Source organism: Rhododendron vialii, chromosome 7a, assembly GCF_030253575.1.
Source record: "Rhododendron vialii isolate Sample 1 chromosome 7a, ASM3025357v1".
NCBI lineage: Eukaryota > Viridiplantae > Streptophyta > Magnoliopsida > Ericales > Ericaceae > Rhododendron > Rhododendron vialii.
In genome coordinates, this window is record NC_080563.1 from 32,332,379 (window position 1) to 32,347,754 (window position 15,376).

The 15,376-nt window shown below is 36.9% G+C and overlaps 1 protein-coding gene across 1 annotated transcript; it reads left to right on the forward strand.

Annotated features, from left to right (window-relative positions):
• Positions 1–9,766: 9,766 nt before the first annotated feature.
• On the forward strand, positions 9,767–15,239 carry LOC131333291 (signal peptidase complex subunit 3B-like). Its single transcript, XM_058367747.1, has 6 exons — positions 9,767–10,057; positions 10,162–10,209; positions 12,014–12,076; positions 12,853–12,906; positions 14,782–14,868; positions 14,951–15,239. The coding sequence occupies exons 1-6, from the start codon at positions 9,932–9,934 to the stop codon at positions 15,074–15,076; spliced, it is 504 nt and encodes a 167-aa protein (XP_058223730.1). The 5' UTR covers positions 9,767–9,931; the 3' UTR covers positions 15,077–15,239.
• Positions 15,240–15,376: the final 137 nt, after the last annotated feature.

Below are 15,376 nucleotides of genomic sequence, written 5' to 3' on the forward strand. Positions count from 1 at the left end.
TAGATAATTAATGTAAGATTCAAAAAAAAATTGGCTTATTCTTTCTTGATAGGATTGATGTAATATCATTAGTAGGGTAATTAATTTCGAAATATTTGAACTGTACAACCTCATGGAAAGTAGAAAGTTGTTTATTTTATAATCCAATTTTAGGATCTCCCACTGAATGCCCCATAATACATTACGAAAGGTGATTTTCTACCTTATTCAAGGTAAGTTGGGTATGGTGCCTTAGTACTAGCTCAAACACCATACGCGATTTATCAGTATTTGGTGATAATTTGTAGATGTCGTATAACTTATTTAAATGGATATGCTTCTTCCATTGACAAAAAAAAAAATGTAAATAGATTCCGTTCAAAGAGAATTGTAAGCCAATAATTATGGGAATCATATCCAATGTGAATTAGTTTCATGACCAAATCTTCCACAAAATGCCAAAATATAAATGCGTACTTATTGGTGTTTTAACACAGGGTTATTTTGTGAATAAACTTGTGAGCCCTCTCCCCCCTATAAATACAATTGTGCCTATGATTCTGGGAGGCTATCACTGCAAATTTCAAAACAAGAAAGAACCAGCATAGATTAGGTTGTTTGAAAGATGGCTAAAGATTTTTGTACTCGATTCTGCCTTGCGATGGTTTTCTTCGGTTTGTTCATTTCTCTTGCATTACTCTTATTTTGACAAATATGTTGCTTATTTACGACGTAATTAAGAGTATTAATTATTTTGCTCTAGTGAGAGTGCTAGCTAGACTACCTTTCGAACTTCTATCGAAATATACGTATATACACACACACATATACGTGCATGTTTGTAGTTAATCCCACTACTCTCCAATAGGCTAGTAGTTCGCCAATTAACCTAAATTCCGATTGTGTGTATAGGCGCGTGAAATGTTTTCCCATAATGTCATGTTTCGATCTTAGATTTGTGGGTTGGAAAATGAAGCATTCACGTGTTTGATCATTTTAGATTATTAGATGTAAGAAAACCAAAAAGTACATTGTTTATCAAGTGATCATTTTCTTGGCTCGATGAAAAAGGAGATTAACACTCTTCAATTCCATTTTTTCTATTCTTTTTATTTGTAATAGTGGCATAGTTAGAACTAGCGAATACATGGGGTTTGCAGGTGGGTAGTAGAGTGAAGAATCAGAGTGAGTAATTTTACATTTATCGCTCAGACAGTTAATTTTTGTCATAGTTAAAGAGCAATAAAAACTTTGTTATGTGGGTATAATTTTGGCAATCACTTTTGTGACATGGGCTTCAGAAAAAGTATACGTGCTAATTAAAGTGTATCTGTGCTAATTAAAGTGATAAACGTAACACCTTTCTATATCAGCATAGATATGCATTCATGTGCACATTTCTCTTGGAGTCTGTTTGATTAGCGAGATAATGGTAGAAAATGCAAAAAGAGAAAGGGGAAAAAAAAAAACACTTTTTTTGGTTCACTTAGCAAGAAAATCCTAGAAAGTGGTGGAAAGTGAATTTTTTTCGTACAACCCTCTAAAGCTTGAGAGCTTGCCTCACTTTTTCTCACAAAATGTGCAAGGAAATTTTATTTTCTCGAGAAAATCAACAATAATTACTCTAACTTTCCTTTTTACCCTCTTCCCTCGACTTTTTCTCTTCTAATTTGGGCAACTTGCCTCCTTTTAAAACAATGATATTTTATTTTCTCTATTATTTTCTTGCAAAACTTTCATCCTAATCAAACAGATGTGAGAAAAAAATTACATTTTTTTTTTCTTTTTCTTTCGCTTCACTTTCTATTATTTTCACTTTTCATTATATTTTTCTCACTAATCAAACGGACCCTTGATCTCACTAATTTCCTAATTATTTTTTCTCCCTCTCCCCCTTTGGCAGCAATAATGATGGTGGCTCAAGGGGCTACGGAGGACAAACGGTGCAAAGTGGTGCTGAATCACAGATATTGTGATCTGCCATCGTGTGGCTATCAGTGCAAAGTACTTTACAATGGCACCGCAGTTTGTTATCCCCCAACTAGCTGTCTCTGTATTTACCATAAATCGCCATTACCGCAGATTCCGTGTATCCCTCTCTAGTCAAGGGACATATATGTACGTTTTGTGCTTCTATTAACAAGTACATTTGATTGGCAGTTGCAGTAAAATTGTTTTACCCTCCATTATTTTGAGGTCGCAAAGTTATGGTACATGCACATCGACTAATTATTGGTAGCATTTTGGATGTGACGACCTTGTGTACTATTCGTTAATGGGTATAACCTATTGCGGCTAGTTACGAAAGCATCTCCGGTAGACTTAACATAACAAAAAATTGTGCACACGCACAAGGATTTCTCGTCTTTCAAGTACGTTTCTTTACTATTTTTGCCTATGATGGACATTGTGTATCTCTTTCCAATCTCAAATGCACAATTGATAAATGATTTCGATTATCAGATATCGACAAGTTAAAATGAAATCATTTGGGTAGTAAAAACAAAATTGTAAACATTTGATTTAAACAAGGCATATAAGATTGCCTCGTTTTTGCTAAATTAATCCTTTGTAATTGCCGCCTTCAAAATGTGGTAAAGGATGAAAATATGCTTGACTGCGTTGGGTGGGCATGGATATCTACAAGGAGTCACGGAGCTGAAATTGCTATCAATTGAGGAAAAAATTAATTAATACCAAGAAAGACATGTACGGATTTATAATATCGTATAGAATTAGTTTGTTCGGATTTAAAAAATAAATAAACAAAGCTTATTTGATCGAATTTTTTAAGCTGAACAAAATCTGTTTGTCAGTAACTAAAAATCTGAACAAACTATATACGTGTTCTATATCCCACTAACAAACTAAGCATGTACATATACCCTTTCTACTATGTCCATCGAACAAACCTTATACCATATCCGTTCCTACTTCCTCTTGAATGAATTCGGCCGGCAAACGGAAACAGGCCGTAATATATCCCTTCCTACTTCCCCTTGAATGTATCCGGCTGGCAAACGGAATCGGGCCGTAATATACCCATTGGCGTACCAAGGGACGAAGGCAGCGGAGTGCTAGGGTTGGCCATGGCACCCCTTAAATCTTTCATAATGACTAGAGTACCCCTGAAATTTCCGTAAATATTCATATGTATATGCAAAATGGCCCCCTAAGTTTTTAACCTTTCCTTTTATCTTCCTCTATTATGGGTATTCTTTCAAAAAGCATGCCAACCACTCGACCTATTTCATGTCATACTCCCTTCGGCCCAATTAAGTGACCTCTACAGGAAATCAAACTTTTGAAGAAGTCAAAATTTTTGCTCTAAATTTCCAAAATTAACCTTATAAACTGTGAAGTTAATTATATGTATGGAAATTGCTTATATTTTTCAATATGGATCTCAAAAAATGGCTGCTGATTTTGCCACTCCCTTTTTTGTTAACCTCACTCCTCTGCAAGAGTATTTTGGGTGCAAAATACACTTGCAAGGGAGTAGCGTTAACAAAAAAGGGAGTGACAAAATCATTTCCCCAAAAAAAATGTACTGTAATAGCTTATATCGTGTTTTGATTTTTGGTGGTTGTTTGTCTGGTGTTGCGTTGATCAAAGTTGTGCTCCATTTATTTGTTCATTTGGTTGTATGAGATTCTGAATGTTCTTCTTAGTGTTTAGGCCTCCATTGTAGTAGGCGTATTCTCTTCTTTGGGATGGCTGCCCTTTTGTCGTACTCTCTTCGTTATCAATGAAGTATCCTATCATTTTAAAAAAAAAAAAGGGCCAGTCACTTGGCCTTGCTCCATAGCACCCAATAAATTTTGTCAGTTGAAGAGAGTACAAAATATTTGACTTAATCTTTCTTGGTAGAATTGTGATGTAATATCATTAATAAGGTAATTAATTTGGGAATATTTTAAACTATACAACCTCATGGAAAGTAGAAAGTTGTTTATTTTATAATCCAATTTTAGAATTGTTAGCCAATAATTATGGGAATCATATATATCCAATGTGAATTACCAACAAATCTTCCCCAAAATACAAAATATAAATGCTTACTTATTGATGTTTTAACACAGGGATATTTTGTTAATAAAATTGTGAATCCTCTCCCCCCCTATAAATACAATTGTGCCTACGATTCTAGGAGGCTATCACTGCAAATTTCAAAATAAGAAAGAACCGGCATAGATTAGGTTGTCTGAACGATGGCTAAAGATTTTTGTTCTCGATTTTGCCTCGCGATGGTTTTCTTCAGTTTGTTCATTTCTCTTGTATCACTCTTATTTCGACAAATATGATGCTTATTAACAACGCAAGAGTATTAATTATTTTGCTCTATTGTGAGTGCTAGACTACCTTTCAAACTTCTATCGAAATATATGTGCGTGGGGTTAATCCCACTGCTCACCAATATGCTAGTAGTTTGTCAGTATAACCTAAATTCCGATTGTGTGTACAGGCATGTGAAAAGTTTTCCCATAATGTCATATTTTGATCTTAGATTTTAGATTTGTGGGATGGAAAATGAAACATTCACATATTTGATCTTTTTAGATGTAAGAAAATCAAAATGAGTTTATCAAGTCATTTTCTTGGCCAGATTAACACTCTTCAATTCCAATTTTTCTATTATTTTTATTTTTTATCTTCTTTTATCTTATTTATTTTGTATCTTAAAATAACTATGCTACTATCTTAAAATAGTAAAATAGTGGCATAGTTAGAACTAGTGAATACATGGGGTGTGCAGGTGGGTACGTAGTACATTGAGTGTATCGTGTATGGCAGTTAGAGTGAGTAATTTTACATTTATCGCCTAGACAGTTAGTTAGAGCAATAAAAACTTTTGTTTTGTGGGTGTAATTTTGACGATCAGATTCATGACACGGCCTCGAAAAAGTATCCGTGCTAAAGTGATAACGTAACACCTTTCTTCTAAATCAGTATAGATACCATGCATCCATGTGCACATTTCTCTTGATCTCACTAATTAATTTCCTTGCTCTCTCTCTCTCTCTCTCTCTCTCTCTCTCTCTCTCTCTCTCTCTCTCTCTCTCTCTCTCTCTCTCTCTCTATGATGGTGGTGGCTCAAGGGGCTACGACGGGAAAACGGTGCAAAGTGGTGCTAAATCAAAGATATTGTGATCTACCATCATGTGGCTATATGTGCGGCGTACTTTACAGTGGCACTGCAGTTTGTAGTTCCCCAACTGTCTGTCTCTGTATTTACCATATCGGGCCATACCCGCAGATTCCATGTATCCCTGTCTAGTCAAGGACATATATGTACGTTTTGTGCTTCTAGTAAGAAGCACATTTAATTGGCAGTTGCAGTAAAATTATTTTACCCTCTATTATTTTGAGGTCGCAAAGCTATGGTACACGCATATCAACTGGTTATTGATAGAATTGTTCGGATTAAAATCCGAGTCATCCATTGCTGAGTTAGACGGCAGGATCAGCCGCACGCACTACACGTGTAGTGTAGGGGTGCATTACAACACCCCTGAATCCATTTTGGATGTGACGATCTTGTGTGTTGTTGGTTAATGGGTATAAACTATTGCAGCTAGTTACGAAAGCATCTCTGGTTGATATAACATATATAACAAAAAATTGTGTACATGAACAAGGATTTCTCGTCTTTGGAGTGCGTTCTTTACTATTTTTGCCTATGATGAACAATATTGTGTATGGTCTTCAACGACCTTTTTGCCTATGACGAACACTGGATATAGCTAGTCTTCATCGTTGTCACGTTTTTTGACATACATTCCTTCATTTTAAGGTCACCTAGGATCTCTTTTGGGGTGTACTACCATACTTATAGACAATCTAGCTCCGTGCACATGAATAATAATCCTTAAGTTGTTGGGCAGCAGGATGATTGATTATGAAAACCATTTATCACATGTAAGTTCCAATCGAACTTTTTGTACCGGTTGATCGACCTGGGCTTTTGGTCTCCAACATCCTCTTTCAACTTTTTTTTTTTTTTTTTTTGTCTATAAGGACCACTTCTTTCACCCGAAACGGTAATATATCTTTGGGCTTGTTTTACCTCCCCGGAATCCGATTGTTTGATTACAATAATAAAATCATAGTATCTCTTTCCAATTAATCTCAAAGGCTCAAATTGATAAATGATTTGCGACTATCAGATATCAACAAGTTAAAATGAAATTAATTATTTTTGTAGTAAACAAAAATTGTAAGCAAGCTAGGCATATTAGATTAATTACCTCGTCTTTGCTGAAATCCTTTGTAATGGCTTCTTCAACATGTGGTAAAGGATGAAAATATGCTTGACTACGTTGGGTGGGCATGGATATCGATCTGCGCGCAAGGAGTTACAGAATTGAAATTGCTATATATCAATTGAGAAAAAAATACCAAGAAAGACATGTACGGATTTATATTAATGTTGTACTATAAAATTAGTTTGTTCGGATTTAAATAAATAAACAAAGCTTAATTATTTGATCGAATTTTTTAGGCTAAACAAAATCCATTTGTACGTCCGTAACTAAAATCCGAACAAACTATACATATACATGTCTTCTATGTCCCTCCAACAAACTAAGAATGTACATATCCCTTCTATTATGTCCGTCAAACAAACCTTATATATATATACCATATGATCCCTTCAATTCCTACTTCACCTTGAATGAATCCGGTCGGCAAACGGAAACGGGCCATAATATACCCCATTGGCATACCCAGGGACGAAGGCAGCGGAGTGCTGGGTTGGCCATGGCACCCCTTAATTCTTTCATAATGACTAGAGCACCCCTAAAATTTCCGCAAATATTCATATGTAAAATGGCCCCCCAAAGTTTTTAACCTTTCTTTTTATCTTCCTCTATTTTATAGGTATTCTTTCAAAAACATTCCATATCATATAATCATCTCATTTTCTGTTCAATATTAATTCTGGCCCTCCTAAGTATTATTCCTGGCTTTATTTTTTGGAGTACTCATTAATGTACTTCTTTCGTTCCAATTTTTTTTGTTTAATTTTGACAACCATGCCACTTGCAAAATCACATGTCTTTAGTAATTTTTAATGTTTTATGCAATTTTAAAAATTTTGTGTAATGAAAGTAATTGATATATGTCAAACAAGATGTCTACTATATACAAAAGTATTTAAAGGGACAAATATCTACAACTTTTTAGGAAATCTTAAATAGTGAAAAGAGACAAATAATAATAATAATAATTAGAACAGAAGGAGTGGTTAGCAAAGACTTAACATACAATGTGGGACTTATTGTTCCGTTCTATTTAATTTTAGATACATTTTTTTTGGTCTTCTTGGAACTGTCAATATACCACTTGATCCTGCTAAATAAGTGGCCCAATAACATTATTTTTTCATGAAAAAAAAGTCTTGTATTTAATGAAAATACCAGGAAGATAAATTTAAGGAGAATGATTTTTTTTTTATCATGAAAATAAAATAAGTCCAAAAATATCATGAAAACAGAGATATACCAAAATAAATATGGGGAGGATCGCACCCTTATTGTAGAATGGATAAGATGTGGGTAATAAGAGAGAAGGGGGTGCGCATAGAATTCCCCTCTTTCCATCGGCATTTGGGGCGATAAACAAGTCAAGCTGGTAGTTGATTAAGTTTGGTTTGATAACTTAATGAGTTTCAAAAATATATTCGAGCTTAACTTGTTTTAGACACGAGTTATCTCAAACGAGTTTTAATCAAGCCAAATACGAGTCGATCTCAAGTAGTTTGAATTTAGCATACATAATAAGCCGAACTAGTAGAGTAGTAGCTTATTCAAGTTTGGCTTGAAATATTAACGAGCTTTAAAATTATGTTCAAGCTTCGTTTGTTTATGTAACAAATCAATCTTGAATAAGCTTTTAACGAATGAACAAGAGCTCAAATTTGAATAACTTGGTTTGTTTAGCAACCCTACAAGGCAATAGCATCGTCCATTTCAGTTCCCAACCCCTTTCCTCTTAGCGCGAGTAGCTCAAGGCTTGGTTCGTAAAGGGTTGGGCCAGGCTCTGACCTATTTAGTAATGAGTTAATTCTGGGCCGGTCCTAATATTGGATTCCATAGCCCATTAAGTCCTATGAGGCAACAGTGCAATTTGCCACTAAGTCTTGTGGGTGTGATTTTACTTATCTATCCCACTTTAAAGAGCAACAAATGAATACAACTCATCATTTAGGGTTTCAAATGAATGCCCCCCCCCCCGCTCTCTCTCTCTCTCTCTCTCTCTCTCTCACTCATCAAGTCAACCCCTCCACCACCGGCTACTCCTCCGCCGGTCTTAGCTCCACCGTCAACTACTCCTCCTCCGGCCGTTTCGCCCCCACCGCCCCCATGGACGTCAATGCCTCCGCCGCCACCTCCGTCCGCCGCCTCCATGGACATTGATGCCTCCGCCGCCTCCATCTGGAACTGCAATCGCCGTTCTTACTGCTGTTCATAAATAAATGCCCCATCTCATCATTTTAGGGTTTCAAATCTCCCAGCCCATCCCTCCACCGTCGCCCTCTCTTCGACCAAGATCACTCTGTCCGGAGGCGGCGCGACGCCGTCCTTCCACCTGCGCATAACCGCCAGCCACTCGACGGCGACCGCCTTCTCCGTCTCCACCTTTTCAGCTAACAGTGTTAATTGTAAATTTGGAAAGAATTTAACACTGTTAATTATAAATTTAGAAAGAATTTAACACTGTTAATCGTGGCGGTAATTAACACTGTTAATTATAAATTTGGACAGAATTTAACACTGTTATTTATAAATTTAGACAGAATTTAACATTGTTAATCATGCCGGCAGTGGTGGTGGCAGCAACGGTGGTGGTGGTGGAGTGGTGGTATAGGAGATTATATAGGTCAACTGTTAATTGTGGTGTAAATTTATATAAAAATTAGCACCGTTAATTTAGAGAGGAATTAACACTATTAATTTATATAGAAATTAACACTGTTAATTGTTGTTGTGGTAGTGGTGGTGGCGGCAGCGGCGTGATAGTGGTGGTGGCGGCAGTGGCGGCAGTGGCGTGGTGGTGATGGTGTTGGTAATGGTGGAGTGGTGGTGGTGGTGGTGGTGGTAGTGTAAGAGGTTGTATGGGTTGACTATTAATTTAGACAAAAATTAACACTATTAATTGTGGTGGTGGCGGCAGTGGCGTGGCAGTAGTGTGGTGGTGGCTGTGGCGACATGACGGTGGTGGTGGTGTGGTGGTGGCGGCGGCGGTGGTGTTGGTGGTGGCGGCGATCTTGGTGGCATGGCGGCGGCGGCGGCGACACGATGACGTGGTGGCAATGTGATTATGGTGGTGGCAACGTGGTGGTAGCAGTGTGGCGATGGTATGGTTGGGTTGGGTTGGGGTGGGGGGGGGGGGGGGGGGGGGGGGGGGGGGGGCGGCAATGTGGTGGTTGTGGTGGTGGCGGTGGCGGCGACGTGGTGGTGGTGGTGGTGGTGGCGACGGTGGGGTGGAGTGGTGGTGGTAGCGTGGTGGTGGTAGTGGCTGGATCTTCTCTCGTCAATCGCTTTTTTTTTATGAAAGGTATTTTGTCAACAAAATAATGAAGAGGACTTATTGGGCTATACTCTTTGGGCAAGACCTAATAGACTATTCTTCATCCAGACAGGACCGGCCAGGAAATTCCTCTTTAGTAATCGAATTGAGCTAAATCTCTAAAACCCAATTCGGCTCAACCCGTTTAGATAGATTCATCTTGTTTATAGGCTCGTTTAATAAAGAAACTGAGGTCGGCATTCAAACACGAGTTGTAGGCTCGCTAAAGCTCAGGCCCGCCTCGCTTGCGCTACTGCTCACATCAGTCGTAGCAGTCCACGCACGCACTATAAAGCCAATGACAACCTAAAACACCAAACAAGAAGGAGAAGAAGAAGAAGACGACGACGAAGACGAAGAAGGAGAAGAAGAGGGAAAAATGCATTCTTTCGGGTACAGAGCTAACGCCTTGCTAACGTTCGCCTTGACGATTCTGGCCCTAATATGCGCCATGGCCTCTTTCTCCGACAACCTTAATTCTCCCTCTCCCTCCGCCCATGTTCAGGTTCTCTCTCTAAACACTCTATCCTCCTCAAGATCTGCCTCGTTCATTGACTAATTGTTTCTTCTTTTTTCTTTTCTTTTCTTTTTTTGTGATTTTGATTTTAGGTTTTGAACATTAATTGGTTCCAGAAGTCTTCCCAAGGAAACGACGAGGTATTTCCAATTCGTGTTTCTGCCTCCGTCCCTGTTCAAGTTTCCGGCCCGCAAACCTAAGCCTTGAAAAAGTTGCATTTTTTCGTAAAAAATCAAATTTTTTGCACAAATCAATAGACATCAATGAGTTCTTTTTAAGTTGTGAAAAAAATTTAAATTTTTTAACGGAAAAAGTGAATCTTTTTAAACTTCTATGTTTGCGGCCCGACACTTATTCAGTGATGGAGTATGTTTTATATGTCTGTGTTTTATGTGTTTTTTGGCTGATTTTTGTTTTGGGTCATCATCTAACTACCCTTCTCTGTTACACAAACCCTACTCGAAACTGTGACCCTGTTCATCCTGAATTATCTGTTTGGTTTTTTTTTTATTTTGAATTTTTGTTAGATTCAGGATAAACTTTTTTGGATTTTGGATCGGCAATATGTCTCAATGAGAGGAGTCTAAAAGTAAAAAATTATGCCCGAAAGCAAAAAAAAAAAAAGTTAACTAAAAAAGAAAAAAGATTGTGGGTTCGGTAGGCCCTGTTCAAGACATCTCTCAATGTCACATTACCCCAGTTTAGATTTTTGTAACCAAATTTAGGCAATAAAATGAAACACGGTGATGCATAAGGCTATTGTGCCTGTGTCAATCCATCGTGTTGGCTTGCTGGGTCCCTGTTTGGATCATTGGAGGGGTTTGAAAAGACTTTAGCTCCTTTTCCGGCTTCTGAGCCTGTCTGACGGACAGCTTGAAGAAATGGATGGATGAGATCAAGCTGATCAAGGAAGAACTCGGCACTATTTAAAGAGATCAACCTCTGTACTTGATCTGGGTTTGGGTTGTTTTGTTCCCTTTTTAGTAAAATATGGAAGGTTTGGAGTTGGTCGGGGTTCAAAAGCAGTGGAGGATATTCATGGTTGACGGTGGGGGTGATTGGAGGTTTCGGGTTACTGTGTGATGGGGATGAGGTAGAGGGGAGAATGATGTATTGAAAGAAAAAGCAAGATTTTCACTTGCTTCTAAAACAAAATCTTTGCAAACACGTTTTTAGTTCCTATCTTTTAGAAGAATAAGTAAAAATCATATTTGTGAATGTGTGCAGCTACTGTAAAAGTTGCATGTAACTGATAGAGTAATTGGTTCAGTGTCATCATAATGTGGACAGGAGGCACATTGCCTCACTTTTGACTATTACTGGACTTAGTTTGATAGACTAAAAATCTGAGTACTGAGTAGCATGTAGTTGACTTGGAAATTGTATTACTCTGTAAGAATCATGGTCAAGAGTAAGCTAGATAAGTCCTTGTGACTGGTTTTAAACTTCTAGTAACTAACAAACCTTATGGCTAGAGCATCAAGTCTTGCACAATTGCTTAGCAGTTTTGAGTTTTACTAAAAAAAATCATGTCAAGCACTATCTAAGGTGGTTTTGATTGACACACGAGATTTGTTGGTTCCCCGATTAGAGAATCGAGATTTCAGCTTGCATCCTTGTGCTGGTCCCTTGATTCTGTTAGCTGATGAATCATGATTATTGACTGGGCATACTTGGACACAAACCCAACTTCTAACAAGAAAAAGGACAAAAATATACAGAAAGGGAATCCATAACCTATATAAAAAAAAGGGGGGACTTATCAAAGAATGTAAGCATCATGTTAGCTTTTAATTTACTTTCTTATCTCTTTGCTGGGTATGCTGGTGATCCTATGCTGTTTTATACTTGTATCTACCCAAAATATGCTAAACAAAAGAAACAAGAAAGCCTGTCTTCCAGCTTCTGGTTTAAGTTTTGCTGACATGCCCTTTATTTGTGTAGGTCAGCTTGACATTGAATGTATCAGCAAACTTACAGTCTTTGTTTACGTGGAATACAAAGCAGGTTTAGTACTCAACAAATCCCTATCTCCTATTCTGGAGCATATTTTACTTGTCTGTTGCTGTTTTTAGTAGACTAGAAGTTGAAGGATTCAACAGAGAGAAATTGAATGAGAAGGAAGATGAAAGTCAGCAAGAGGCAGTTTGTCCCACTTATTATTTCTGTTAAAGAACCTCATGTTATTGCTGTGCTTAGAAAAGTTCATACATTGAAGCACAAGAAATGTGAGGGTATTACTCCAGAACCCAACTTCTTTGAGGCAAAAATTCCAAAGCATTCACTTTAGGGAATCAAGTCTTTATTAGTCTTTCACGAGGCGACAGTTTTCTAGTTACAAGTGAAGATTTTATAAAAGATTCACATAAGCCAATCCAACCGCGGGAAAAAAATGATTGTGAGTGGGATATAGTGAAACATTTCTAGCTCGTTAGGATGTGAAACACAGCGGGTTTGTATGATAGTTGCTTCCCTTTTGATAGCCCATTACAGATGGGTATGATGTTGATTTAGAAATGATTCTGCCTCTTATGGGTTTACCTGGGGTTGGAGTTGGAAATAAAAAGAAATATAAATTGAATGGTATTAATGCAAAAGGAATATTTTGATTTGATGCTATCTATTGCGAGATTCACCATGTTTGAGCTAGTGGTAGTTTACATTTGTGCAAATACTAAGGGGTCATAATATAGTTACGCTACCACGCTACCAGCTTGCTATCCTTTGAAGTTGTAGTAGAAGATTGTTTAGAATTTCATTTCTATCTCATTTTTTGTTTTCAGGTTTTTGTATTTTTAGCTGCGGAGTATGAAACTCCTAAAAATTCCCTGAATCAGGTAATCATCATTTTTCCATGGATTGTCTCTAGTAGACTGGATTATATTTGTGTTTGCTTTGTTGGAGTTCATTTCAAATTTCACTGCAAGAGAGGAATTTGAATGGAAAGATTCTATCTCACAAAGAACATGTACGCAACACGTGGATTTCTCTACTTGCGTCCTACTTTAGTGCACCACCATGTAACTTTGGCTGCGGTTAATTTTTGTGTCATTTAGTTTGTACTACGAGCCTATTGCTAATATTTGTTGTGGATAAACTTTGAGTCGACGTTCGGTGGTTGGTACAATATGTCACATTCATCAAAACCTAATTACAAAAAGTACTTACAAAAGTCTTAGTATCTTGCAGTACTTACAAAAAGTATTGTGGCATTTGGCAGTAGTTTCTCAAATGTTCGTCGTTCCATAGTTGTCTCTTGTCAACGCGCACTTGGGCGTGAGGCGCATCAAGGCGCCCCCAGGCGAGGCGCCTTCAATGAAGCGCAGCCAAGGCGAGAAAAGGCATGCCTCTTTCAATTTTAATCAGAGCCATAGGATCAAAGCTAGGTTAAACATATTAATTTTAATCAGATTTTAGTAGAAGCTAATGAACATGTTTATCACAGCTGTAAAATAATGATTAAGCTGCAGTAAGAGATTACTCCCTCCGTCCCATATTATTTGGACTTTTTCGATATTTGTGTCAGTTTTCAATCGTTTGTATCTTCCAATATGAATTTCCAACAATATGCAATATGGATCTTATTTGATAGTTTTCGATTAGATCTATAATACAAAGTTTTCAAAATTATAAAAAATATCATAAATTAGGAGATATAAGAGTTTAAAAAACGACGCCAATATCGGAAAATACCAAATATTTTGGGACGGAGGGAGTACTTTTTACTGCAAAAAGCTAAAAAAAAATTAGCTTGTATAAAACTTAAGACCTAAAATATAAAACTTAAAGACCTAAAATATGATCCGAAAAGCTCCAAAAGCTATCCAAACCCAACTTTGGGATTACATGAATTTCATTCCTTTTTTAGGTTTGCAAAACTTGTAGAATCCGAGAATCTGTTATCAAGAATTTTTGGTAAACACTCCAAACTGATTTTGAAAATTTGGAATCTCAAAATTTGTAAAAATAATTTCTTGTAAACACCCACATGGCCAGCCGGCTGGTTAGGTGCTATCTGTCTTTCTTTACTTTAAGTAAGTTAATATTAAAAAGCAAAGTGTTAAGAGTAAATTTTGTTAGTAATAAAGAAAAGTAAAGAATTGTGATAGTTTACTTACTCTATATAGTCTATTGAATATTCTTATCACATCATACGTGTGGTTTACAACTTTTAGATTTTAATAATTATGTGAGTAACAAAATAAACTTGAAAAAAACATGAGAAAAATAGAACGGTTTACCACCTTCTTGTGATTATGTGAAATTTAATGCTAAAATATTACTCCCTCCGTCTTTTTTTAAATGTCCACTACGGTTTTGCGTGCTATTTTCAAAGGCTTATATCTCTCAATGTATATTATATTTTATGTTTTTAAAATCTTTTGTCTTATAGAAATAATTGGCTTATATCTCTCAATGTATATTATGTTTTATGTTTTTAAAATCATTTGTCTTATAGAAATAATTGAGATCTACTATTAAACAAAATCCATATTTCATATTTTTAACAATATATATTGAGAGATATAGACAATTGAAAATGGTACGCAAATTCGTAGTGGACATTTAAATAGGGACGGAGGAAGTACTGAATACGTTTTGATCTAACCTATCCTAGCCGTACCCGTTCGTATCGAATCCACATCCTGTATTGGTATCAGTATCCATTCTTCATAGTTCATGATTAACATCAAATATTTGTCTTATGACAGGTGTCCCTTTGGGATGGTATTATACCTGCGAAAGAATATGCGCAATTTGGGATCCATACTACAAACAAGTATCATTTCGATGATCAGGCAAGTCTTTCTTCAAGGAATGCTGTGTTCCTTTATTCTCTCTAGCTTTTTGGGTTTTATATCGTCCTTTACCTTTGTGCAGGGAAGTAATCTCAGGGGTAGAGAATACAACTTGACTTTACATTGGCATGTCATGCCCAAAACTGGCAAGATGTTTGCTGATAAATTAGTGATGTCTGGTTTTCGTTTCCCAGAGGAATATAGATGAGGATGTTTTTGTCCCGTAAGGATTTTTCAAACTTATTCATTTGAGTTGTAACTTAATGTGAGACGAAAGATTAAGCTCTATCGGGCAAAGAAAATTGGGGGAGAAAAGCCCATGTTCGAGAATGTTTTTTTAAGTACAAGAAAATGTAGTGGAACTTATGCCAGATATTGGATTCTTAAGGTTGGTATGGGGTTTGGAGATGGGTGAAGAAAATTCAGGTTAAACTACACATTTTAATTTTATCACGAATAAAACAAGAGGAAAATGGTTGGGTTTGTTGATTGTCTTTTTCTTCGCCAT